The sequence below is a fragment of the Halyomorpha halys genome, unplaced genomic scaffold (assembly GCF_000696795.3).
Source record: "Halyomorpha halys isolate HHAL.00 unplaced genomic scaffold, Hhal_1.1 Scaffold531.1, whole genome shotgun sequence".
In the NCBI taxonomy this organism is placed as follows: Eukaryota; Metazoa; Arthropoda; class Insecta; order Hemiptera; family Pentatomidae; genus Halyomorpha; species Halyomorpha halys.
In genome coordinates, this window is record NW_027111171.1 from 243,766 (window position 1) to 270,069 (window position 26,304).

The 26,304-nt window shown below is 29.3% G+C and overlaps 1 protein-coding gene across 1 annotated transcript in view; it reads right to left on the reverse strand.

Annotated features, from left to right (window-relative positions):
- tefu (Serine/threonine-protein kinase tefu) overlaps nucleotides 1–26,304 on the reverse strand; it is a gene marked incomplete in the record, with an annotated part of 56,426 nt that overhangs the window by 2,717 nt on the left and 27,405 nt on the right. Inside the window, 32 exon segments of the mRNA XM_067049243.1 lie at nucleotides 930–1,044; nucleotides 1,815–1,921; nucleotides 3,928–4,037; nucleotides 4,610–4,783; nucleotides 5,148–5,264; nucleotides 5,999–6,105; nucleotides 6,176–6,292; nucleotides 6,892–7,036; nucleotides 7,111–7,208; nucleotides 8,988–9,211; nucleotides 9,733–9,908; nucleotides 10,374–10,499; nucleotides 10,570–10,705; nucleotides 10,795–10,902; nucleotides 12,345–12,517; nucleotides 13,370–13,554; nucleotides 14,787–14,903; nucleotides 14,976–15,123; nucleotides 15,298–15,403; nucleotides 16,683–16,802; nucleotides 19,495–19,591; nucleotides 20,107–20,263; nucleotides 20,344–20,603; nucleotides 20,674–20,758; nucleotides 21,334–21,468; nucleotides 21,696–21,836; nucleotides 22,184–22,356; nucleotides 22,445–22,548; nucleotides 24,668–24,829; nucleotides 25,525–25,649; nucleotides 25,740–25,921; nucleotides 26,007–26,103. Of these exon segments, the coding sequence (XP_066905344.1) occupies nucleotides 930–1,044; nucleotides 1,815–1,921; nucleotides 3,928–4,037; nucleotides 4,610–4,783; nucleotides 5,148–5,264; nucleotides 5,999–6,105; nucleotides 6,176–6,292; nucleotides 6,892–7,036; nucleotides 7,111–7,208; nucleotides 8,988–9,211; nucleotides 9,733–9,908; nucleotides 10,374–10,499; nucleotides 10,570–10,705; nucleotides 10,795–10,902; nucleotides 12,345–12,517; nucleotides 13,370–13,554; nucleotides 14,787–14,903; nucleotides 14,976–15,123; nucleotides 15,298–15,403; nucleotides 16,683–16,802; nucleotides 19,495–19,591; nucleotides 20,107–20,263; nucleotides 20,344–20,603; nucleotides 20,674–20,758; nucleotides 21,334–21,468; nucleotides 21,696–21,836; nucleotides 22,184–22,356; nucleotides 22,445–22,548; nucleotides 24,668–24,829; nucleotides 25,525–25,649; nucleotides 25,740–25,921; nucleotides 26,007–26,103 (4,427 nt within the window).

The following is a 26,304-nucleotide window of genomic DNA, read 5'->3' on the forward strand; positions in this document are numbered from 1 at the left end:
TATATATATATGTATGTATATATTATGTAAGATAGCTAATATAAGATGTATACATTTTAGAAAGAAACTGGATTTCGAGAAATATGGTAATCAATTCCTTCATTGAATAGGTGGTTTGAAGCATTTAACCAAAATATCCATAACTTTAGTAAGAGAAGTTCTTGAAATATCACTAAATCTTACCTTTTTTCTAATAATTTTTTTTTTTAGAAATTGAAACAGAATTGCAATTTTATCAGAACCATACATCAGCTTTAGTATAGAAGGATGATAATTAATTAGAACAGAGATAATTATTTAGATGATATGAACAACACTCACCCAAGTATACAGGGATGATATTTTCCAAAAAACAGAAATGATAATGACTTAAGAGATAAAACTATGAAGATTGATTCAGGGACATTTATTCATGAAAAATATAGAATAGAATACGAGATATCGAACAGAATCAGAAAATATAACAGTATTTACTAAACATCAACACTATCATAGAGAAACTTAAGGTTGATCAAGAAGTAAAATTGCCTATCTATAATACCTTCTGCCCTTCTTCCTTCAGAAACAGAAACAAGAGTTAGGTTCCCTTATACAATCAAAACCACTGCAGCAAATATGAAATATCACAAAAAAGTAGCTAGCCAAAACCAAAGAGGTTAATAAAATACCAAAAAAGATTACAGGGTTAAACCACTTCTGGATGTGGATTTTGAATGAAGTTCTTTCATGCTGAAAAATAGAAGAAGAGAAATACTGAAAATTTCTAGACAAACATAAAAAAGTCAGTTGAGGTCCGTTCAAAATAGCTACGATTCATTGTAACTCTTGATCCTGCCCTTTTTTAAATAAAATAAAGAAAACTCTAAGTTAGCTATAATATTTACTATGCAAAAATAAAATAAGCATATTTATAAATTATTTAGACTTACTTTCTGAAGGCTCCTTCGACACCTGTTATGCCCATTCCATCTTCAATATCTCTGGTTAATCTGAATGGCACTGTTTCAGGTGTTGGTAATATTCGGCCAAGTTCAAAAGATATACCTAAAAAGAGAAAAGTGGAATTCAAACAAAAAAAAACAAACTTAAAACAAACAAAAAACTGAACTAAGTAGAAATTGATAATAGAAGGTTAAAAAAAACGAATACCATGGATTCAACAAATATGCTTCAATTGGCTTTTTTTGTTGAAGTTGGGTATCCAAATTTTTTTTTAATTTTTAATAACTGTATTTTATTTTGTATTGGTCAAAATAAGCATTGTTAAAAAGTTTTTTTTTTATATTATATTTATTGATACTTACAACTACATTAATAAAAAATAGAAGCAGTAATGTGAAAATATAATGGTATTATACACATTTATGGATAACCTACTCTTTCGTAGAATTCCAATTACATTGCTAGATTAGAAGGCCTCAGGGTCATTTTCTTTTCAGATGCTTAGGAGGATAGTTATGATTAAGAATTGATCAGGAACAAGTGGGTTTGGGTGGGTGATTAGAGAGTTTAGAATGGAAGGATAGATATCTAGTTCAAGCCAAATCGGCAATATATAGAACATTAAAATGATTATGAATGAATTTACTTGATAAAGCAAGGAACATGGAGGGTTTTACAAAAGATTTTGGATTGTAAGGATTGTATATGAGAGTAATTTAATGGTTCAGTGGAGCCCCAAAGCTCAACTGAAGTCCAAAGAGACCTTGTAGTCCAGTCTATAACATATCTGGTATAGAATTTTTTGTAGACATCTTGGATAGAATTTTGTGTAGACACATTTGTGTAAACATATTTGATAAAACTATGCTTACCAAAGTCAATGTGGATAACTTCAGCTGTTTCTTTATCAATAAGTATATTAAAGACATGACGATCTCCAATTCCCATGACATACCCAATCATTGAGTTAGTAGCAACACTGAAAAAGAAAAATTAAGCAATATGTTTTAAAATGATTATGGAACACTAGTAAAACTAAGAACACTCCAAATTATTGCTTAATGATTTATTATTTAATATAGGTATTTATAATATTAGTAAATAACAAAGCATCTGGAATCATTACATCAAATCCAAAAATAAAAATTTTTGAATTGGCGGATAGTAATGTTGAGTTCCTGGAATCATAGTGAGATGACCTGCAACTTTTGTGCCAAATTTCAAATATCTGATTTTTCCAATCACAAGACTTTCCTTATTACTATGACAGCAAAATTACAATACAATAATCGATGAGTTCCCACTAAAAAGGTTATAACTAACATTTTATTAAATATTACATAAATAAGAAAAAAACCGTCCTACCTTTGACCAAATAACCAGTTTTTATAATTTTGGAGCATAAGATCATTCGCTAAGGATTAAGGACTGATTTATTCCTAGCAACAGTCAGATTATGTCAGAAAAAAGCTTTTAGTGCTGAAAAATTGTTTAGTTAAATTCTGAAGTTTTTTTTAGAGGGAAATCTTCAATTTTTTTCAGTATCTTCGCTAATATTGATTTATAATTTTTTTTTTATTTAGCTGATTAAAAAATTATTACGTATTATTATCTTTCAAATTAATAACTTTTACTAAACTCAGTTGAATTTAAACACCAATGGAAACTTAATGGGTTTCTCCACAAAAAAAACATGGGTTGTTTCTATAAAAACAGAAAATTGTTCATAATATAAAGCAGTGGTTCTCAAAAATTTTTGTCCTACTGCCCCCTTTCCAGAGAAAATATTACTTGATGCCCCCTGGAAGTTAATTTTTTTTTTAATTTTAACAGCAATTAATAGGAAATATATACATGTATTAATGTTTCTACCTTTTTCGTAAAATATAGAAAGGTGTAAATTAAAAATATTGAGCTGGGAAATTATGAAACTATTTATTAAACTCAGAATAGAATGTAAAACAAAAAAAGTTAAAACATTCGAAATCGTATTAATGAGAAAGATGAACTGGGTGTGCTGCTACCAATTTAGTAATCTTCGACTCTATTTTTGTCAGCTATAATATTGTTGACCGTGACAACTTGTAGTTATATAAATAATGCCCCCCAAATGCACCAGTGGCCATCACTGCCCCCATGAATCACTGCAGCATCTACTTTGGAAATCACTAATATAAAGCATTAATAGCACCTTCAAGTAGCCCCTAGGATGCTTGCTTCCTCTGCGATCTCTGTGAGCAGAAAAAGGAGATAGACTATAGCAAAGATAGCAGCTTACACCCTGACTGTGAGTTAAAGGTTCTGGTTAAAAATTCTTGCCCTCGTCATGAGTGAGTAGACCCTCAAGGGGTGCTTCTAGACAATGAGGATAGGGAAGAGATAAGGAATTAAAGGAAGAGATATGATGCCTACCCTTTAATATTACTTATGACCAACCTACTACAGAGTAAATGTTTTTGCATTCCTTCTTTGTCTACTCCACCTGACTTAAGCCTTCTTGCCATCATTTTTATCATAATTCTTACAATAGATCCAATGATTCAAAATTCACTAACCATCTGATTAAAATGTCTCAAGTTTGGCAATCCCATAAATCCTCCATCAATGTATTCAATAAAAGCCTTATTTTCTTTTCAATTTAAATTAATTTTCTTTCCCATTTTCCCACACAGCCCACTCATGCAGGATTCAATGCCTGGTATCTAGAAGGTGATGATATCTTTAAGTCTGATATGCTTTAGATTTGCCAATATTGGTCCGATTTAGACCAATCAACCAATAATTTTTTTTTTTTTTGGAAATTGTGTTAGGTGATAGTATACAAATAAAATTGAAGATATGATTTAGGAGAGGTTTTAAAAGATAACTATATCTTTTACTCTTGGATCAAACTGCATTGAGATATTACACAGCATATGATAATGAATACTATATTGTTAACATGTGTATAAATAATGACAAACTATTGAGAATAAATCATAAAACCTTCTTGTAAAGGCAAGTCTCTTCTCATACCACACACCAGGTGTAAGATAACGCTCAAGGAAAAAATGTCTCATTACAGGTTTAAATTTTGAGCAAATAATCTTGAACATCTGTCAACAAACATAATAAACCAAATCAAATTAGTGCAAATAAATATATATTTACAAATTAGTGCAAAAGAAATTCTTCAATGATGTTAAAAAATTAACATTGAACCATGGCAGAAAATCATTAAACATAAATTTTTATCACAAACTTCTGAGTGCATGCTTTAAGTACCTCAGTTACAAACATGGCCAGATCCATTTTTCACAAAATGAGTTAGACCGATGTCTGAGTTAGAAATATTTCTATCAGGTAACTTCATTCTCTATCCAACACTAAATATCTTTTGTTAAGAAAAGACAAGAAACATGTAAAATACATCCAAACACGTGACTTCTTTACAACATAATGGTCAGACACACAAGGGTTCAATTTCAAACACGGCAGGATCCAAAGGAACCAAACACAAAAAATTTTACTAGACCTTTGGTTGAGTGTTTACTAATTTAATTTTAGCCTGTGCAGAAAAATACAATCTTTTTTAATCTCCTGAAAAATATTACTAAGTGGACCTGATCATGTTTGTAACTAACCTATTCATTTAACGTGCTCACATATTCATTTAATTTTATATTACCTCCAATTTTTCTTCATTGGATTTTTGAGCAACATTCTGCAAGTTTATTTTACATTTTGTTTGACTCATATCATGAGGTCTGTGGCGAGAATGAGCTTGGGACAGGTACAATCCTAGAGGTTCAGTATCGCTGCACCATTCTATAACACCACTTTTCTGGGTCATAGGCACTACCTAAAAATGAATAGATAAGTAAAGCCAAGTTTCAAAATCCTGTATATATAATATTCATCAAAAAGCGTATAATACTGAAAGTGTTCAAATTAATTCTAATTTAATATAGGACTCAGGGAATGAAAAAAAAAAAAATGAATTTAAACTATCTAAAATAAAATCAGAGCTCAGAAACCCAACTCACTCATTGATTGAATAGTATTCTTCAGTATGCCTCTGTTCGAAATGGCTCAACTTGGAAAATTAATTTTACAGTTTGGCCATTAAGCACTGAGGTCCTGTTAGTTTACTGAGACAAAGTAGTTAAACAAATTAATAAAAATATATTTATATTCAGTAATACAAACCATTCATAAAATCTTACTTTGTAAGTCCGTATATTCAGTCTTCTTCTAGAGGTAACCTCATCAGATTCCAGCAGAGTGTTCAGCACAGAGAATACCTGTTGCATCAAAGCATCTTGTCTAATATCATCTCGACCCTAGATGGAAATACGAAACAAAAGTTCAATGGCCAACTTAAAGCATACTATTATGTAATAAAAATTTAAACTTTATGACATTGTATTTATAAAAAAAATCTCTTATTCAGTAACAGACTGAAATTTGTGTAAAAAAAAAAATTAATGTAATAGTAATAATCAAACTACATCATAATTGATAGCTCTATCATGAAATCTCCCTAATGATTTTAATCAAACTTGTTATATCAATCTATAATCAAGAGGTCTTTAATATCATATCAGTTAGGTTTTATCCTCATTCAAATGCTTTGACAGGGCTTAAATGCCAAATTTTCTAAAAACTTCCTTTAATTTTGTTTAATTGGAATAATTAACAATCTTTTATTATTAGAAACAATAAAAATAAATGAATATAAAATATGAAAGAATAAAGAAAATAAATGTCGTTGCTATGACAATAAACTTTTTGACTATTGTCATAGCAATTATGGAAACATGAAAGCACTACAATTTTCTTTTTATCAAATCAATAAATATAAACATAGTAAGGAGAAGTACTGCCATCTTGAATATTAAAAAAATTTGAAGTGCGAGAAGATTTAACTCAAATTATGGTGGAAAGTTAAAGTTGTGTGACACACACGCCACTCCAGATGTTGTATAGAAATCTCAAAAAATAAATATCGACGCGATACAGCCATGTAAAAATAACTAAGTAAACATTAAGTTGAAAGAGGTGGATATTAACATACTTTGACAAGTTCTGTCTTCACTTTTCCATCAGAAGAAAGAACCTTGATCTTTTTAGGTTGATTTATGCCCCCGGCAATTTGAAAAGCATCTTCAACAGCAACTAGGCCTATAAAAGAATTTCTTTGTTGAAATAACATGTTTTAGTGACATTATTAGCATGGAGAAAAATATCATACCTGGAATATTTGAATAGTCAGCACTTTTACTAATAGGAACAGTTACAGTTGCTGAAGCAATATGGGTCATATCTCTCATTTCTCTTAATTTTTCATTCTTAGGAATTTTAAAACTGTCTAAATTATAAATAGAACATAATTATTACACACTTTAAATAAACTACAATATTTTTTCTTTAAAACTATCAGTTACGTACTTAATGTCAATAATTAAAAATATAATTAGAATTGATATGCTTGACATTATTTGTTTTATTTATAATTTTTGTCTTATTCCCTCCCATCTTTCTTTTTTAAAAAGTATTTTATTTTACATAATTTTTTAAATCAAATGTATATTGTAACCCTCAAGGTGACCAAATAAAGTTTAAATAAAATGTTTAAGTTATAATAAATGAAATAACTTCATGTTTATTTTTTTTTGTTTAGTAAACTGATGCCTCACTAAAAATAATTATTACAAAGTGTTTTGAACTTTGATATTTTTAATAAAATTGTAAAGTTTTCAAGTTTGATTTATTGAAATTTCTACTTGAAAATGGTTTCATAAACGTATTATATATAATACCACAATCAATATAAATAATTAAGTATCAAGGCAAAATACTTGTTTCATTTGAGGTAAATAAAATTTATGTTTTAATAAGTTATCTTAATAGTAAACTTTTAAAAAGTACCTCAATTATATTGTTATCTTTGAAAAAAATATATCTTACCACTAGGTTTAATTGTTTTAGGCAGTTCAAGATTAGCAAAACTTATATAAGCTAAGGCCAAGTCTTGCATAGATTTGACTATTTTTCCAACAGCAGAACTTTTAACTATATTACTCAAAAGTTTGATGGATCCTTGAACTCGAGGCTGCAAACCAATAGAAAAATTACTTTAAACAAATTTCACAACAGAGATATTGAAAATTTAATAATAATACTCACAGGTGGTGGAATATTAGACTTAGGTTGATCTTTTTCAGCATTAGCAAGAGCCAAGAGATGCCACAGACAATGATGAGGATGCTCTGTCGAACACCGCTCTACAAAACAAATACAGATTAAATCTAAAAATCAATCGATGGAATGTTAAGAAAACATTTTTATTTCAACAAGTGATAATAAAAAAAATAAACTCTCATAATAATGCAGTTAAGTCTAATAAATACTGCAATAATGGATAGTCATATAAGTAAATAAAATGAATAACCAAGATGGCTGCTAGAGCAAGAAAATTCAGGATACAAGAGAAGTATAGCTTTTAAATTTGAGTAGAGAAACTGATAATCTATGTCTATGACCGCTTTTACATGCTGTTTTTTTTCTTCAAATATTCCCTCTCACCATGGGAAGGTTCAAACCAACTTAAACCCCCAATTTCTTCAATAAAAGAAAAGTTATGAACAAAATTTATATATTTTTGACCAATACCTCAGAAAGTATACATTTTTCTCATGATTATTATATACCGATCGCTTAGTTTCTTTTTGAAGAATATTCACAAAAAGTTATAAAAACCCCTAAAGGGTTCTAGTAAAGTCTACAGATAAAAAAAAATAAAATAAATGAAATCGAACTATTATTAGCACAGATACGACATGTTGAACTATTCAATCATATTTTTGGAATTTTGGCAGGTTGCATATGAAAACAATGTTTGTGAAACCTCTTTTCAAGTAACCCTCTCTTACATTGCAGATGTGAGCTATGAAAATCACACGAAAATGATTTTTAATATTTAACACTAGCTAAATTTTTTCTCTTTCTATAGAATAAAAAAAATCACTTGGTGGATAATAATTTTGAAATCTATACATAACAACATAGGCAGAAAACAATGAAAAATGAATGATGAAAAACTGGCCACTGGAAATTATAGAAAATTGAGGAGTGTATGTTAGAATAAGATAATATCCAAGATCTAACAGTTCCAAGAAGTAAACAATAAAAAAATGAATTATACTGAGACTATGATAAGAGAAGCAAGACCTCTGAATATATATACAAATATTGAAAAAATACAAATAGTAATCTACATCCAATTGACCCAGCTTATATGGAAGATTGTTCCAGTAAATATACTTGAGTTAGATACCTTAATTCTCTTATATTACTTCCTAGAAAATGATCCAGTTCATAAAAGGATTAAAACCCTGTTTTCCTTATACATAATCAAAAATACTGACAAAACATTTGGTATTGTTTATTAAAAAAAATGATGAATATAATTTTTTATCATGGCATGAGTTGGTTAAAGATGAAACCACAGAGAATATAGGTTCAGAGAGTGGTCAGAAATGGAACCCACACTAAGGCTATAAACTGCTGTAATGCTGCTGATATTTAAAAAATGTTGTGGGCCTTCACCAGGGTTAAGAAAACCAGGATTTACACAATATTTCACTGTTGTAAACACCTGTATTGTCTTAAGGCAGAGAAGGTATAAAATGGATAGAGAATGAAAAGCTCTTCAAATAATCTAGCAACCTGAAATCACAGTAAAATAAAGAAGAATCAGTTAAAGAAACTTAGTGTATATGAGATAAGAGATTAAGATAGGCAGGAGATGCAAATTGATACTTTCATTCAGGTAGTTCTACACATCATCATCAGTATATAGAATGATACGAGACCAAAGGTTAAGATAAACTTATGAAGTGATTAAAATCAATATATCAAACAGTACAAGCAATGAACTGAAAACAATAGTCTAAGACAAACAGAGTTAAAGCAGGATAGTTATGCTAATAAATGATCCAAAAAAAAAAGAAAATCAAGTCAGTTTTTTAATTTAACTTAAGACAATAAAAATGAATAATTACCAAGGAGAGAAGTTAACATTCTTGAAAAGTGACTGCTTTCAAGCGATATCCTGACGCTAAGTTGTGGAAAAACTGGTACAAATCGATATGATGGAACTTTATCTAAATGTTTATCAAGCTCTTCTTTCAAACCAGGCATTCTGTTATTTGATAGCCACAACGAAACAAAACGAAATACTTTATCAGAAGATGAGGCATCGTGCTGAAGGGTGTATAAATACTCTCTAGAAAAAATAAATGAAATAAAAATCAGCCGAAAAATGAAGTATTTTTATTCACTTAAGTAGATAAGTTGAAATAATAGATAACAGTGACAATAAAATAATTGAACATTAACTAAAGAGTTGGAAAATCATATAATTTATTGCCCAGTAAACCAGTTTCACAGCATTTTTTGATTTTCTACCTTTTCAAATTTGTTTTTATAAGTTCATTTTTTTAGTTTTAGTTTTATTACTTTTCGTAATGATTAATTATCAGTTAAACAGTACTTACAAGGATGATAACCCTCAGTATACATAAAATGAAATTTGTAATAGAATAATGAAATGGTCAACTAATTTTGACCAGGAGTATACAAAGAGGACCAAGGTTAGGTTCTAATTTCTTTTAGTATATAAACTAATTATTTTTATTTATTAAAAAATATTTACTTAGAATTTATAAGTACCATGGGTGAACATTATTGCATCAGAAAAAATGAAGCCTAAATTTATTATAGACACCAATATAACTACTACAATACCTCACAGCAAGCTTGAGAAATGCAGAATGCTCCTTGCAAATAGTCTCTATCTCCGCTTTATCTATATCTAAATTACATTGATAGATTTTTGATGATTTCAATTCTTCATTGTTCAGTTTTGAAGGACAAGACTGAAATGCTTTAAGATTTTCTTTAGTATCCCTCATATGAGAAACCTGGAAAAGTTAAAATTAGTATTTGAAAATAAATAAATTATAATCTAAATCAAAAATAAATTCATCATTTATGAGATTGATATACTATTGAGAAGATGTCTCAACTCTCTCAGCTACAACAGCCACTGATTATGAATAAAAAAAGTGTGCTGTAGGCTTACAAGAAATTAAATCTGAAGTTGGCTGAAGATGAGGGTCTTTCAATACTTGTGGCCTGGCTTTACCTTCACAGATGTGGCACAATATTTCCTCAAGGGAATCCAACTAGGGCTGTTATGACAGATTAGCCTACTGAGTACCAACGTATTCCAATCAGAATAAAAAGGATAAATTTTATTAATAGTTTTTCTATAATAAAAGTTACCCCTACTCAGCCTGATTTGAACGAAGGTACTGGGTTTTGAAACAAGTGTGCCAGAGCATTTCCAACGAACACTATCTCTGATAATTGAATTAAATAATTACCTTGTTTTCATATTCTGATGAACGAAGATAACGATCCAATCTCTGAAATTCAGTATCAGAAAATTTAGCGAGACATTCTGCAGCTTCCAATCGCCCTACATCACAGCTCATAGATAAATCAGAGGCCTAATAAGTTCAAATAATTTAATAATTGTATGAAGTTCACAACATTTTAATGTAATTGTAAATAATTTACCTTTTTAAAATAGTCCTCAATAATTTCTTTTGCACTTTGTGATTTGGTTTCAGACATCCAATAACCATATTTCAATAAACATTTTAATTTCAAATGAGGTTCAAGATCATGATTTAGCAAGTTCTTCAACAAAAATCTATCAACAATTATTAATTAATACACCTCATAAAAGACACTAATAAATTAATTGAATAAACTTAAAGTGTGAAAAACCAAAATACTTACTTAGCAGCTTCAGAGCTGCCAGATTCCCAATGAATTTGTGCCTCTTCAAACTTAGCTTCATTTCGTAGTTCTTTTGGCATATCTGACTTTTTAATTTTATTTATTAAACTAAAATAAGAATGAAAAACGATTATACTGTACATATGTAAAACCTCTCAATATACATAAATTTCCGAACATAAATATTTTGATGCTGAATAACTATGAATACATATGCCATAATCACATAATCACTACTACTCTAAAAAGACTTAGAAGAAAGAAAAATAGATTGAAGAAAACACATTCACAATTATCTTCTGTTAGAAATCCAAAATATGTTATAGCATTCCAATAGTTTTGGACGAAGCAAAATTTAAATTAAACACAGTTTATTTTAAATATTCTTATAAATGTATAAATAAATAACAGTAAAAATTACAAATCAAAATTCCTTACAGTTTTTGTACCATTCCCGTTCCTATTATATTTGTAATTTATTTACATATCGATGGATTACTTCACAGTGGTGCTAAGTACGTTTCCACTAACTTTAGGAAAATATAATTAAAGATTCTGTCTTAAAGAAAATGTCAGGCTGATTAGGTTTAGGCATAAATTCTAAATCTGTTCAGTCAAAAAATTGATTGAAAAGTTGTCATTTTAGTTACTGGTATGACCGTTTTGCAGGGGTGAGGTTCACATGTTTGGGGCCGATCCTAAGCAGTGCGAGCTGATCAACCCCTTAAGCTTATTAAGATTCTTGTAATCTACTAAACTTAAGCTCTAATGAGCTCATGGCAGTGCTGTAATGCTGATTGCAGCATTGGCGTGTTTATATTTGGCGCACAATAGGCCTTATTGGCCGCAGTGCTTTCGTGCCAAATTAAAAAAAAAAAGTGTACCTTTGGTTTGATAGGTAATAGAATTACCTAAGAAATGAAAAATAGAAATAACATTGAAATCGAGTCATTTTTCGCATAAATATGGCTTTGTAATCATGTTTTTACTTTGTTTACCAACCTAGGTGAAGAGAGTATTATAATTGGGTCAAATCTTTAATACACAGTTTTCTATTGATCTATCCATTTTAGAGCCTCCTTGGAAAAGCCAATTTAATTATATATATAATAAAAAAATATTGTTTTATTCAGACCAATACTAACAAGATATGATTTGAACTATTAAAGTTTGTACCCATGTTTTAGAAGTAATTTTCTCAGTTTCTCATGGAATGCTAGTTCACTTTTATTGAATTCATTTTTAAAAATCTATACATTATTTGGAATGTTCCATATGCACATTTTAAGGAAAAGTAAATAAATAATAATAAAACTATTATTAGATTAATATTAGAAAAGATATAGGATAGTATTATTAAATTGGCCTTGGCAGTTAAGTCAAGTGGTAAGGGAAGTCATGTGATAGGACACATCAAATATTTTTTCTTATATCCCTAATGTAAACAAAAAATGGTGGGTAAATCTTCCGTTAAAGTGTAATTAAAATGGAAAAAAAAATAATACAGACCTACAGAGAAAGAAAAAATAAATAAATAAAATCCTTATTACCTGCGAGCAATTAGAAGTGATGAATTGTTTCTTGCAATTTTAGCTGTAGAAAGCCACTGTTGAGCTTCACCCCAGAGTAAACCTCTTTGCATTAGAAGTGGTTCTATATGAATCCAATTGGCATCAGGTATAACGGGGTTAGCTTCCTGATTAGTACACCACGTTTCCAATTCCTCATAAAAATAAAGTCAAAGATTAGTAAAGTTATATTAACAAACATTTCAGCCAAACCATGTTTACCTTATTACCCAATGATGAATTATGATTATTTTGAACAAGATTTTTTGTATCAAGAGAATAAAAAAAAAATCAAAGAATGACTCCAAAATCAAGTTGAAGCTGATAACAAGGAGAGCTTGATAAGAAGATTAAAAATAATATTACTTTTACAACAGCTGCTTAGTTCTAAATAGAATGGTATTCACTGAGATTAGGACTTGACAAGGTATCAAATAACAAACCTAACATACATATAAGATTCTAAAACAACTTTGCTTGAGAAGTTGAAATAATCACTGGCTTGAATAACTCAAAAAACAATATACTTTCTAGAAGATTATAAACACTCTTTTGAAAAATAATTTAATGCTATAAAAAACAAAACTGAAATCAAATAAATCTCATGAATATTAGAAAAGAAACAGCGAATCGATCCATGCATATTTTAAAATATTCTGACAAGCTTCCGTGTAAACCCATGTTATCTCTATTCTCTACATAGTAAAAGCTTCCTGCACGTGTTTCTAGCCATTCTCTCACTAACTTATTAATCACAATATCAAAAAAAGTGGTTTAAAAAAATTATTTATAAAACAAAGAGGGAGGGTATGATTAAACCTGTCTTCAGATATTATTCCCCCTCCCCACTAGTTATTTAATAAAAGCTGCAATAATCAAGAAATTTAATTACTAAGATAGGAGTTTTAATTAATGATTTTTGGTTTAACTAAAACAATATATATAATTTTACTTTCAAATTGTATGTAGATAAAAAATCAAAATAATTATACTGATAAAAATCTCACTGAAACTAGCTGTAGCTTAGCTAATGGAAGGTAAACAGAAGCAGCTACTTCAAGGCTTGCATGTGTCAAGTCACTGAGAACAAGTTTCTTTGCAGACTCCAAGAAGATTAAAGCAGACTGTTTATCTTTCAAATGAAGGATAGACCTCAAGGCTGAGTAATGGAGAGAAGAAAAATCTTTATTCACTAAAAGAAAACATACAAAGTTAACCAATTATTTACTGAGTATTTCTCAAAATTGAATTATTACAAATTAGTATATTATTAGTATCCTAATAATAAAATGACTTATTTGTAAGATAGTACCCTGACACTTATTTAATCATTCAAGTAACATTTTCATGGTACACTGCTTGCCTTGCAAGTCATCTATTTGAGCTTATTATTAAATAGCCAAACTAGTATAGTCATTCAGTATTGGTTTCCATGGTTCCAATACTAATGTTTGAACACAGTCTTTGGCATATTTCCTAAACCAGAAAAATTAGTAGAACTTGAGGATTTTATTCCTACAACTAATAATTGCGCCAATCATAATAATAATAATTTTTGGACAGTTCTAGTGTTGAGAATATGTAGTAGGTTTTTGATATATGTAGGGCAATTCATCCAATGAATGTAGTATGAATACCTAAGTCAGTACATCAATATTTTTACTTCAAGAATAGATATAATATTCAAAATATCTTTTTACCTTAATAAACTTGATTAGTTATGGCATTCAAGAAATCTCTATCATATTATGCCCAAAGTGCAAATTTTCCAAACAGACTCCTTGGAAAATTTACACTTTGGATATAACATTTTGAGAATTTTTATTACCCTGTCTATAAATTCATAAAATAATCGAGTCTTCAATTGATTCTAACTCAAGCACTCTTTCAAATCTCAGTTAGCTTCCTAATTTTCTACTTCTGTAAGATTACATCTTCTTCCTTATTGGTCATAATGATAGCATAATGAGCAAACTGTAAAGCACAACAGATAATTTATAGGTTCCAATTGATAGACCCATTCATGTACATTTTCCCCTCAATTCTTCAATTCTTTCTTTCGAGAAAAACGTGAGACAAAAATGTGGATAAGTAGTGGGAAGACAGAACATTTTTTTCTCAAAATCTATATTGATAATAACCTTTAATAAAGGCATTTATTAACTACACCATATTAATTGTCATTATCATATGGCCATGAATTTCTTGTAACAGTTTCATACACAGGAAGTCAGAAGAAGTAAAGGGATACAAGTTACTATTTGCCAATGAGATATTTTTGCTATAAATTTGTGATATATAATTTGGTTTAGGCATAAATAAAAAGAAAAAAAAATTGTTAGCAAAATCGTCATAAATAAATCAACAATATTAGATAAATAAGTTAATAATAAATAAAAATAAATATGTAACAGAAAAATGAACCTTTCTGTGGTTGCTCAATATTCCACTGCATGAGACGCCAAGAAGCTTCCCATCCATAACCTTGCACACGTGAAGCACAGGTAAACATACCAGACATCAGAAGGCCATGTGAAAGAGCTATGAAATATGGATACAGAATAATTAAATAAACTAAAACAATTAAGTATGATTTATATTTAAAAACCTTACCTTCATGATCATTTTCCACCTCAGCTTCAGCAACAAGTTTTTGCCATAATCCCATTTCTTTGAAGTAACGCATTCTAGCCTGCGGATCACTGATAAGCAATCTAGCACAACTTTCTACACTGTCACTCTCACCGATTTCCTTATAGTTCTGTGAAAAATTGAGGAGAACAATTTACTATTAATAAATGTTATAATTATATAGTCGATACAAAACAATAGTTTGTAAGATATGCTACTATTCAAGAAGAGCAGGGATATTTCCTCTATATTAGATATAAATAAATATAAAATATTGATAATGAAGTTACTCAGTATGAAATACCTCCCATAGTAAGTTGAGAATTAGAATGCCTTCCTCAGGTCTCGTTCTACATATCAAATCCAAAGGTGCTAATGTAATATGTTTTGGAATCTCCTTTTCAATTTCCCTAGAACAAATAAAATAAAAAATTAAATGTAAATCTTGATGCCACACTGATTACAACCAAATTGAAAAGCTTGTGAATCAGATATATTTTATATTTAATTTAGAATAATGGTAATGTAGTAATTTGTAATCTATAGGATTGATTTTAAAACTAAAACCAACTACTTTATTTAAACAGGAATCATAAACTACAGAAACAAGAGCCACATTCATCAACTCTAAAGGAAGAGGAACCATTAAACTTGGATCCAAACCACCCCCTGCATACGCAAATGACAATAATAGTGTAGTTGGATATTCAAAACAATGTAATTTTAGGAGAAGCAACAAGGAAACTTGGTCAAATGTTTCATTAAGATCAGGCAGACGTTAAGGGAACAGTACCCAAGACGTTCTGGGAAAAAGGTGCAGTTTCATCCTGCTTTCAGTGGGTTTTGGGATTCATCTATCTTGGAAACTATACCACCAATAGCAACGGCAGTGGATACGCCCAACAGACTTGGAGGAAGATATGTCCATGAACCGTTGTTGCTTTGGGTTTGGGCAACATCTAGAAAGCATGGTAGTGACAAGAAAAATAATTTTGTAAAGAACCCTATTCAGCCCATTCCTTACTTATAGAATGGAAACCTAGGTAATAATTGATAAAAAATAAAAATAAAAAGCTAAAAGAAGCAAAACTTAAGCTAAAAAAAAAAGAAAAGGTCAGCTCATATTTGAATACAGGCTCCTCCAAAAAATAATTGGAATAGTATTTAACATTAGAAGATAGAAAGGGAGGACCAATGAGAAAATCTACTACCTTTTGTACCGTAATGTCATGACTGAAATTTATTTAACAATCTTCACAGAGACGAGCTGGGCATTTGCCAAGGAAGGATTAGGAGATTTCGAAATGACTACTGACGAAATTTTTCCAAGAAAGGGGGAAACAGTTGACTGAGATATGGTGGTGAAGCTTGGGAAACCATTATGGAACAGGAACAGCACTGAAAAGAGACAATAACAGGTGGCTGTTGACTAAAGAGGCCTAATTAATAATAATAAACTCTATTAGAGTACTACTTGTTTTATCAACCAAGCTAACAGATCTTCAAGACGTTTAGAACTATGTGGAAAATACTAAAGAGGCTAAAGGCATGAAGGGGAATGATTGAGTAACAACATGAATCACATTTCTATTATTGTATAAAAGAATAGAAAATTGGAATATTTTTAAGAATGATTATTTCAACAAAACTGAATTGAAACATTTAGTAAAATGTGATAAAAGAACTTACTCTTTAATGTATTCTGTCCAAATCTCAGCATACAGAAGAGATGTAAAATATGCACGGCAAAACTGAGCAGCGTAGGCAACATGAAGAAAATTTACATTCAGTTTTCTCAACATATTCATCCTAAAAAAAAAAAAATATCTTTTTACTTTATTGTCAATTAAAAACAATAAAATAAATATTGCTTCCTAACAACTGAAGGTAGGGAAGTTTATATTCTTGAACAAGATCTGAAAAAATCCTTATTTATCTGCCCGTAAAACTTATTTTCTAGAGATATTTCAACTAATCGATAAAAGTAAGCAGATTAAATGGATGACATTCAATTAAGGAAAACTTTCACACCTCACAGAAAAATAGTTAAAAGATTAAATCTTTAATAATATTTATCAAAAATATAATGGGAGACAATAGAAGTGGAAAACCTTAATGCTTTTTACTATCATGTAGTCCACAATTAAATCCTTAATGGTTTATTATGGTTTGAAAACTAAAACCTATGAGATAAGATGTGAAGAAGATTAAATTATCATCCAAATTTGCCTGAATAACTTTATCAATTATGGACTTTTATGGGTGGATACTTAAGCCAACGTTTCATCCCACATGCAGGGCTTCATGAAGAAGAATAAATTATCATCCAAATTTGCCTGGATAACTTTATCAATTATGGACTTTTATGGGTGGATACTTAAGCCAACGTTTCATACTATATGCAGGGCTTCATGAGGGCTAAAAAAGGTACAATTACTTAAATGATGTAAACATAGATGAACAAAGTAAATGAAAAATTTAAAAGCTATACAATGAAACGTAAAAATAAATAAGATTATAAGATTTTTAAAGTAATTTTATAAGATCATTTAAGTAATTTTATCTTTTTAAGCCCTGCATAGTGGAGCGAAACGTTGGCTCAATATAAATAGTTTAAATCACTATTTGAGTTTTTATTTGACAGCACCCAGACCATCTTCTTTTTATAAACAGTAAAATGAATGCTTGAGAAAGAAATACATCTACTAAAATATTTAACAAAGACAATTTTTTTTTTATTGCTTTATTACTTGTAGGTTTTGGTTTTTAGAGAAATGATTTTTAACCTAAGCAAATAATCTCCTTAATGCTGCTAATAATCACCTCCTAAGTTTTGTATTATATTGTACTCTTGAAAATTGTTACATAAAGGTTCAAATAAAATAATTCAATAATAGATACAATTCATTGAGGATAAAAACACTCATTAAATGGAAAAGATAAGATGTCACAGCAACCCTGAAGTTGAAGCAAAAATGAAAACTGCTAGCAGTGGCACTCAATGCTCTTCGAGGCAGCAGCAAAGCCCAAGTTTCATCTGCCAAGATCCATGCATGAAGTGACGGTCCTATATCACTTTTGAAATATTAGCTTAAAATGGGAAGAGGAAACTTTAAGATAATTTAATCAAGCAATATTTAAAAAGCACCTGAAATTGAAAAACGGCATGAAACCCCCCACTCCTGCCCTCCATGGTAGCCTTACTTATCTGACTTTTCAGACAATTATAGCGAGTAGGTTGGTCGATGTACGACATGTCACAATCTCACAAGAGGAGATCATAACACAAAAAAAGACCATCCATCCCCGCCAGACCCCCAGGGAGTGAAGGCCCTATATGACTTTTGAAATATTAGCTGAAAACGGGAAGAGGAAACTTTAAGATAGTTTAATAGAGCAATATAAAAAGCGCCTGAAATTGGAAAACGGCGCGAGTTGCTTTTTTCAGGATGTGGACATTGTTGAAAATGACAATTAGCTGCAAAAACACATTTATTTGACTAATCTTCATTAAACAGTTATATATTATACTTCATCAGGCTGAATGGCACAAATAATTCTTTGAATGACGAAACTAAAAACTTTAAACTTACACATCTGGGTATTTTTAATGTTTATATTTTTCTAAGGTTAGACATTTTGCCCAGGATTCCAGGCCCTGTAAAACACCATTTTCAATACCCCATGAGTTTTATATTAATGGGACAGAATAAATTGCCGTAAATGGAAAGTTCTATTTAAATATAGAACATAAAAATCTTATTCGTTGATTTACAATCTTAAGGCAAGATCATAAAACAAAAAATAATTAGAGGAAACTTTCCTTATAATTCTGCTCCCAACATCTCAAGGTTGGAGGTTCTTTTATCTTACCTTGAAAACATTCATTATTGGCCTATATCGAGGAGGGAAGTCCAAAAAATGTATTTTATCAAAACTAATTTTTACAGTTAGTCGCCAAAACTAGAAATCAGCATAGAAGTATTTAGCAATGAATCAGCCCTTAATCCTTAACCAAAAATAATGCTCCTATGTGCTAAAACTGAAAACATGTTAATTTAACCAAAGGTAAGATGTTTCATTTTTTATCACTGAAAAGTAAGAAGAAATGTTAGACTATTTTTAGAAAGAGTTATACTGAGACAGACTAGGATTAAGTTTTGAAAGACTTGACAGTCATCTTTCTTAAATATTAAGGAATTTAATACCCGAGCCCCAATCTTCATCAATATTGTAATTTGATTTATAAATGAAAATTTAAACTCTATCACCTAAATAAAGCATTGGATTCTAAAACCAGCCTAGTTAGTTAATTTTCCAATTTTTAATTGGCTAGTTTTAGAATGCAGTGTCTCATTTAATTTATTGTGTGACAATGTAAATCTATGCTTAAATAATGTTTAAAACCAAGGTAGTATATTCCTTATTTTATTTTAGTAATCATAGCTCAATGAGATATTGGATTTTATCAAAAATATAGAAATAACAGCTAAGAAATTACCATTCCGCTCGAGATAGGGCTGCAGTTTTAACACGACAAAAATTTATTATGTTTAGCATACACTGAACAGACTTTCGGTTGAAATATATTGAAGTACCTAAAAAGTTAAATAAGAGAATTAAAATGTTCAATAATTATCACATAAAATTTAGATAATTTTATTATATAACATGCAAAATAGGAAAAAGAAAACTGCAGATAAATTAAGATATGAAAAGTATTTTTTCTAAAGATAATGTTGGTTTTAAAAGTTTTTGGCTTTTTACGGGGATCAGATTAGCATGATTCACTCTCTAAAAAGGGGTTCATTGAATCAATAAGAGCAACGTCAGGCGGCCAAAGGCTAAGGTTGATTTACTCTAACTTAATAAAAATAATAGTTCACTAAAACTAAGGCAGATAAACTTTAAATGTTTTTGTCAGGTTTAATTTAAATCTAATACCTCTAAAATATGGAATGGTACTGAACTATGAAATGAAAGAATGATAAACAGTGATTTTTATAACTACAAAGAAATAAAGGAGGAGCTAGAAAAGATAATCAAATATTAAAAATGACATTTCATTCAATATCAGGAAATGTTTATTGTACTTAAATAAATTAATAATTACCATCTTCAATATTTCTACCACTTTGATGAAGCCTAAAATGATTTTCAAAAAAGCAAGAAACATTTCTCTGTATAATTAACAATGCTTCTGGGCAATGCTCATGATTTTCCATAATTATATCTGTAACGTAAGGCAATAGTTCTTCACTAACTTTTACCTAAAAGAATAACAAATTTAAAGTAAAAAAATTAATATATCAATGATAAAAACTATTTTATTGATTTTACATCATGCTACCTCCTTCGCAGCCAAGGGAGCCAGTAGTGGTAGGAAGCCATCATCGAAAGATGTTAGCAGACGAGAAACAACCATCCTCACCCATTCAGAATGATCACTACCAGACCAAAGGGACCAACCACCTTTGGACAAACCTTCAGAATCTTGCATGGAAGCCCAAGCAAGCTTTTGAACAGAGTAATCTTTAGAAAAAACTTTTGTTTTTTTACTATGGTAAATGAAAGGAGTAAGAAACATTTTCTTAAAATTGTCAAGAGCATCTGAAAAAAAAAAAAAATGATATAAAAGAAGATGAGATTTGATGTTTTCCTAATGAATTAATAATCTTACCATAAGCTTCTAATCCTTCCTTGGTTTCAAACACTTCCAGAATAGCTGTAACTGCTAACTCACAGGTTTCAAGATCATTGTGCACCTAAAAATTAACCATTTCATCAAGAGCTATCAAACAATTGTTTTTTAATTGAGTAAAACATTTTTTCTCATTCTCATGAATCAAGGGATGAAAAAGCTGAAATGGAACTTTTTCTACATAAAGCAACAATTAGACCTACTGTTCTATAAGCTGATATAGGATGGTGGAGTAAGGCTCTAGATAGAAAACACAAAGCTTTGCTTGGAAAGTACAAAGACTAGTATGCCTTATGAAGACTGACACTATCCCTCAGCACCCCATTTAGGCTTGCAAAGCTAGGAAGAGGCTACAATGCACTTAAGATGAAAAAAAAAAAAACTGTTATCCAAAACATTGCACTCTAGTCTGTCTAGTTAGTTAAGTTCCTTCTAATTACCTAATACCCTAATCATTGAAGCACCATAAATCACTAATCCCAGTATACATTTGTCTAATGGGCAAAATGAAATATGAAAATAAACCAAATTAACAAGAACAAATCCATTCAATCTCAAGGCTCAAATTCAAATGAGGAAAACAAATACTAATGGTCTATTTAAACTTTATTAATTATTTTAATAAAGATATTTACTTACCAGTAAAGGTAGTAACAATGAAACTACTTTCGCAGACAGAGGTGGAGATTCTTTATCGAGATCAGGCTGAAGTGCAAGTGTGTGCAAGTTTCGTGGTCCAATTCTTCCTAAGCATTCAGCAGCACGATCCTTAATCTTCAATTTACAAGAATAAATACCAAGATGGGATAATTAAAAAGTTAATAAATTGAATAGTTTTTTTCAGTAATTAGGATAATAATAACTGAAAAAATATTCATTTGCTTTTAAAAACAAATAATTTATGGAATAAACAGATCTATTAAAATTCAATGTTTAACATAAAAATTGTAAGTACTAGTACTTCATTATTTAGAAAAATATAAAATAAAATAAATACAAACCTCATCGTCTGAAGAAGTTGCAAGGATAACTAATTTTGATATTAGTTTATGGATAAGACTTACAGCACAATCTTCGGTTGAATATCTTGAGCTTTTTATCTCTTTGAAAATAGTAGATAAATCTTTTTGACTTTTTTCCAACTAAAATAATTTTATGGAATAAATTTAATTTTGTCAAAACTTAACACTACTGATGAAAGCATAAACAATTTAAAATAGATTAAAATCAAAACAAAGCATACAAAATTTAAAAAGAATGATCCTGGTAAAGGTTTTTTGTTTTATGTTGTTGTTAAAGGTTTTTTTTTTTATGTTTATAATTTGTATTTTTGGTTAATTATATACTTATGTTCTAATGAGGAATTCTTATTCATATTTGAATAATTCCCATAAAATCCAAAATGGGCCAGCAAATAGGCACAGGTAGAGGCGTCATATTCTATACACAAATCTTACAAGATAAATATAAATCAAAATACAAACATCACCTGGAGTAAAAGACGATCAAGATCTTGATAATCAATGCTCTGTCTTTGTAAAATTATGTCAATTTCTTTGGACAGGCTTAGTGAAGTTTCGGTTGGAGATAATAAAGAAATCAAACTGGGGAGATTGGCTCTTGAACTTATCAACAATTTTATTATTTTGGAGGCACCATCAGCTGAAAAATTATACAAATTTCATATTATAAATAAACAATACTCACATAATAAATTATTTGAAATAATAAATGTGCGCTATATCATTACCTAAAGGACCTTTTCCTTGAGAAATTTTAAAGATGGCTGGGTAAATAATGTCTATGAAATAGTCTACTAGCTCAGCTGAAGTACATAATGCTATTTCCACAAACCTAGAGAACAAGCAATGATATTAATAAATTATTCTTATTATAACTATTATTGCCTTCAAAATTTAATTTATTAAAAATAACTACTGCAATCTGAATAGATATCCTAAATGAATTCTTACATAAAAAATAAAAACAAAATAACAATGATGAACTAAAACACATTATGACATGCATAATTGTGCATTCATATAAAAAAAAAAAAAAAAAATTAAATATTTTGGTTGTTTTCCTTTAATTAAATACTATGCATAAATATTGTGTGCATTATAAACATATTCTGTTTTTATTAAAAGATGTTGAAATTAGGTTGTTGGAAATGATTTATGAATTGCCAGTATAAATTAATCTTCTTCTTTTTACTTCCACATATATAGGTAGAGAAAATATTGCAAATTGCAGTCCAAATTACCAAGTTCCACAAAATGGTCTGTATGTGCCTGTGTAAACAGCCTAGCTCAAAAAACGAAAAGTCGTCTGAGTCTGAAATTACATATAATATTAAGATAAGTATTGTTATCCTGGGATGTGACAGTAACCTTTTTTTATAAAATCGACTGACCAGAAGTGCCACTTCATAGAATTGATGCACAATGAGTTGGTTTTTCATGTAAGCTAGGGTTTGATCTATCTTCATTGAAATGGTCCAAAAGGGCTTAAATACCAAATTAAAAAAAAAGGTCTCCTTACAATACTTTTAATTTCGTTTGTTTGAAATAATTAACCATCTCACATTTTTATTAAAAAATGCAAAAATACAATTAACTTAAGGAGATAAGAGGAAAACATTTCCCGAAATAAGAGTAAGAAGAGTTAGTTAAATATTTAAGTTATTATTTATAAAAATAACAGATTATCATCGCAGTAATCAATTTCAATAGCTGAATCAAAATATAAACAGTACTAGAAATAAATTTAACAGAATTAATCTAACGAATTTCAAAGAGAAACAAAATCATTTCTTATCAGAAATAACTATAAATATATTTTTTCAATTTCTTGAGACAGGTAATTATTTTTTCTATGAGAAGCAAATTAAATATGGAGGTCTGTGGTCCTCTACCATTTTTTTTTCTATTTAAGAAGAATTCTAAAAAAGAAGATGGAGTATCAACTCCTTAAACCATATTTATGGATATGGTTTAAGGAATATCAACCATCTTCTAAATAGAAAAAAAAATGGTAGAGGACCACCATATTTAATTTGCTTCTCATAGAAAAAAGGCAAATTAACATCTTATTGTAATTATTAAGAGCTGCAAGAATGTTTTTAGAAATATTAAGCTCTCCTCTGTATTCCTTACAAAAAAAAAAAAAAAAAAAAAAAAAAAAAACAATTTTTTTCATTGATCCAAAAATCATATCACTAGACATGTTGTACTGTTACAACCTAACTAAGCCTTAACTGTCTTGACCTTCATAACATCAAATTAGCTAAGCCTGATGGGAGAGAAACGTTAAGTTTCTAAGAGTCTTCTTTCCAGTATTTCCAATCTAGTGAACAACCACTGATTTTTGTCCTTGATAATCCTTCAGTAATTAGAAAGACATGTCTCATGAAACTGATTCTAGCCCAGGCAGCCAGCTAAATTGAGAACAAAATAGCTCTCGGAGTGACTTCCTCCAAGATAGCAGCTTACTCCCTGATGGAAAAACCCTGGAGCTCCCGTCATGCTTCTGTACAACTTGAGTCCCCCGTTCCCCTCCCTAAATTCTCAATAACTATGACTAGACAAATGTTATTAAGGTAAATTCACAGGATGTGGTGCAGAGGAGTGTTTTTATATCTTGCATATTCTTGATCCTGAGTAAAAACCATCAGAACTGAAGCAGCTTTAGTTCTTTGCTATGCTTGCCAAGACCATTAACATATATTAAGGGCAGTGGTGCAGTACTCTGCAGATCATGATGCATCTTATTTAGTCTCCTTCAAGGTCAGGAGATCTAACACATTTTGTCAAAGTAACTAGTATATATATATAATACCCATATAGTATATATGTATGTACATATACAATGTGACAAAAATAAAGTATATCATAAAAGTGAAAATATGAAAAAACCAAACAATAAATTGATAGTAAGTATAAAAATACTGTACTAACCAGATAATAAAAATTACCTATATAAATAATGGATTGCCAATAGAGCAATGTCTGTGTTCAAAAAGTAAAGAAGCGCATGAAATGTATGCCGGACTAAAAAACCAGCCATAGATTTTATTTTTGTCAGTTCAGTAATAAGCCCATCAACAATAGCAAGGAACTGGAGACAGCAAAGTGATCTAAAAAAAATAAATAATAATAAATGAAATATCTTTACAAAATGTTTGACATATCTTAAATTTTAATAGTTTTTTTTTTCTCAAATGATTGCTGTTTTAGTGTGGTTTGAAGGTAAAACAAAACCTCATGCTTTTTGACAATTAAAAAAAAAATTTATTTCTAGCAATAAAAAAAATTTAAAAACTACTATTCGCATATTGTGCATGAATTTAGAGGTTTTTCCTCATTGAATCTAACAATTAAAATTATTTGACTGAAGAATGTAAAGAAATTACATGACTAATACAAAAAAGTTAAAAAAATCTATTGGTCTTTTAACATCCCAGCAGTCACTCAAAAACTACTATTAAATTATTCATTTATAAATCTGAGACCATCCTTCTCCAAATAGTGAATGGATCTGATTCAATATCAGACCCTTAAGAAAAATCTTTTAGAGCCATAGCTAGAAATACTAATTTCACTTCACCATCACACGGATGTCATCGATAACTACACAACACATATCTAATTGTATGAAACATAAATAGATAGTTTTAAAATAAGTTTTAAGAGACTTTGTTTAAATTCAAATAAATACTATAAATTTATTAGGAGGGTAACAAACCTTTTTTTGTAGAATAATGCATATATGTCTGTGAATAATTGTAATTTACCTACACTAATTATTAACCAAGATAATTAAAAACTATACCTGATTTCTTTAGTTGTAGCTAAATGGACATGTGCCAGTAAATTATGCATGATATATTGAATGTAATTAGGGTAGTTATTGCAAAGAAAAATCAAAAGAAATTCTCTTGGTTCAGGAGTTGTCCTCTAAAATAATCATAACAATAATTTGTTAAACAATAATGATCCTTCCATAATTGAATAATGAAAATTTAAAAAATGAAATAAAACAATAACCTGTATGTATTCAAGAGCATTTTCAAGCCCCTTCCATGTTGTGTTAAAAGGAGTAGCACTAGGGAGCAAAGTATTATCTAATCCACACAATTTATTCAAATATTCACGATCTGAGAGTTTCATAAAAACATTTAAAAGAATCACTTTTAGTTCAGTAGACATTAGTCCTTTAATATTTGGACCTGCAGAAAAAAATATATACATATATACTTTAAGCATAATAATAATAATATATAAGTTCTTTAAAAAAAATCTGAACAAAATTACCTAAAATCTTAGTAATAATATGTTGAAATTCCACAGCGTTCTGCAAATTTGTACCAAGTTTTGGTATTAAACAAGACAGTATTTCCGGAAAACATTCCTAAAAATAATTAACAAAAACATTCAAGTTTTCAATAAACGTCTTTACACTCTGAATTATTAAGATGTAAAATATTTGAATCAAAGATGTTATAAAAGATAATTTTTTTTTTTCCATTTTAAAGAATTTAAGGTTCCAAATAAATGTTCATTAATAAAAAATATATATTACAAGATCTTAAAATCCAGAATTTGTAATATC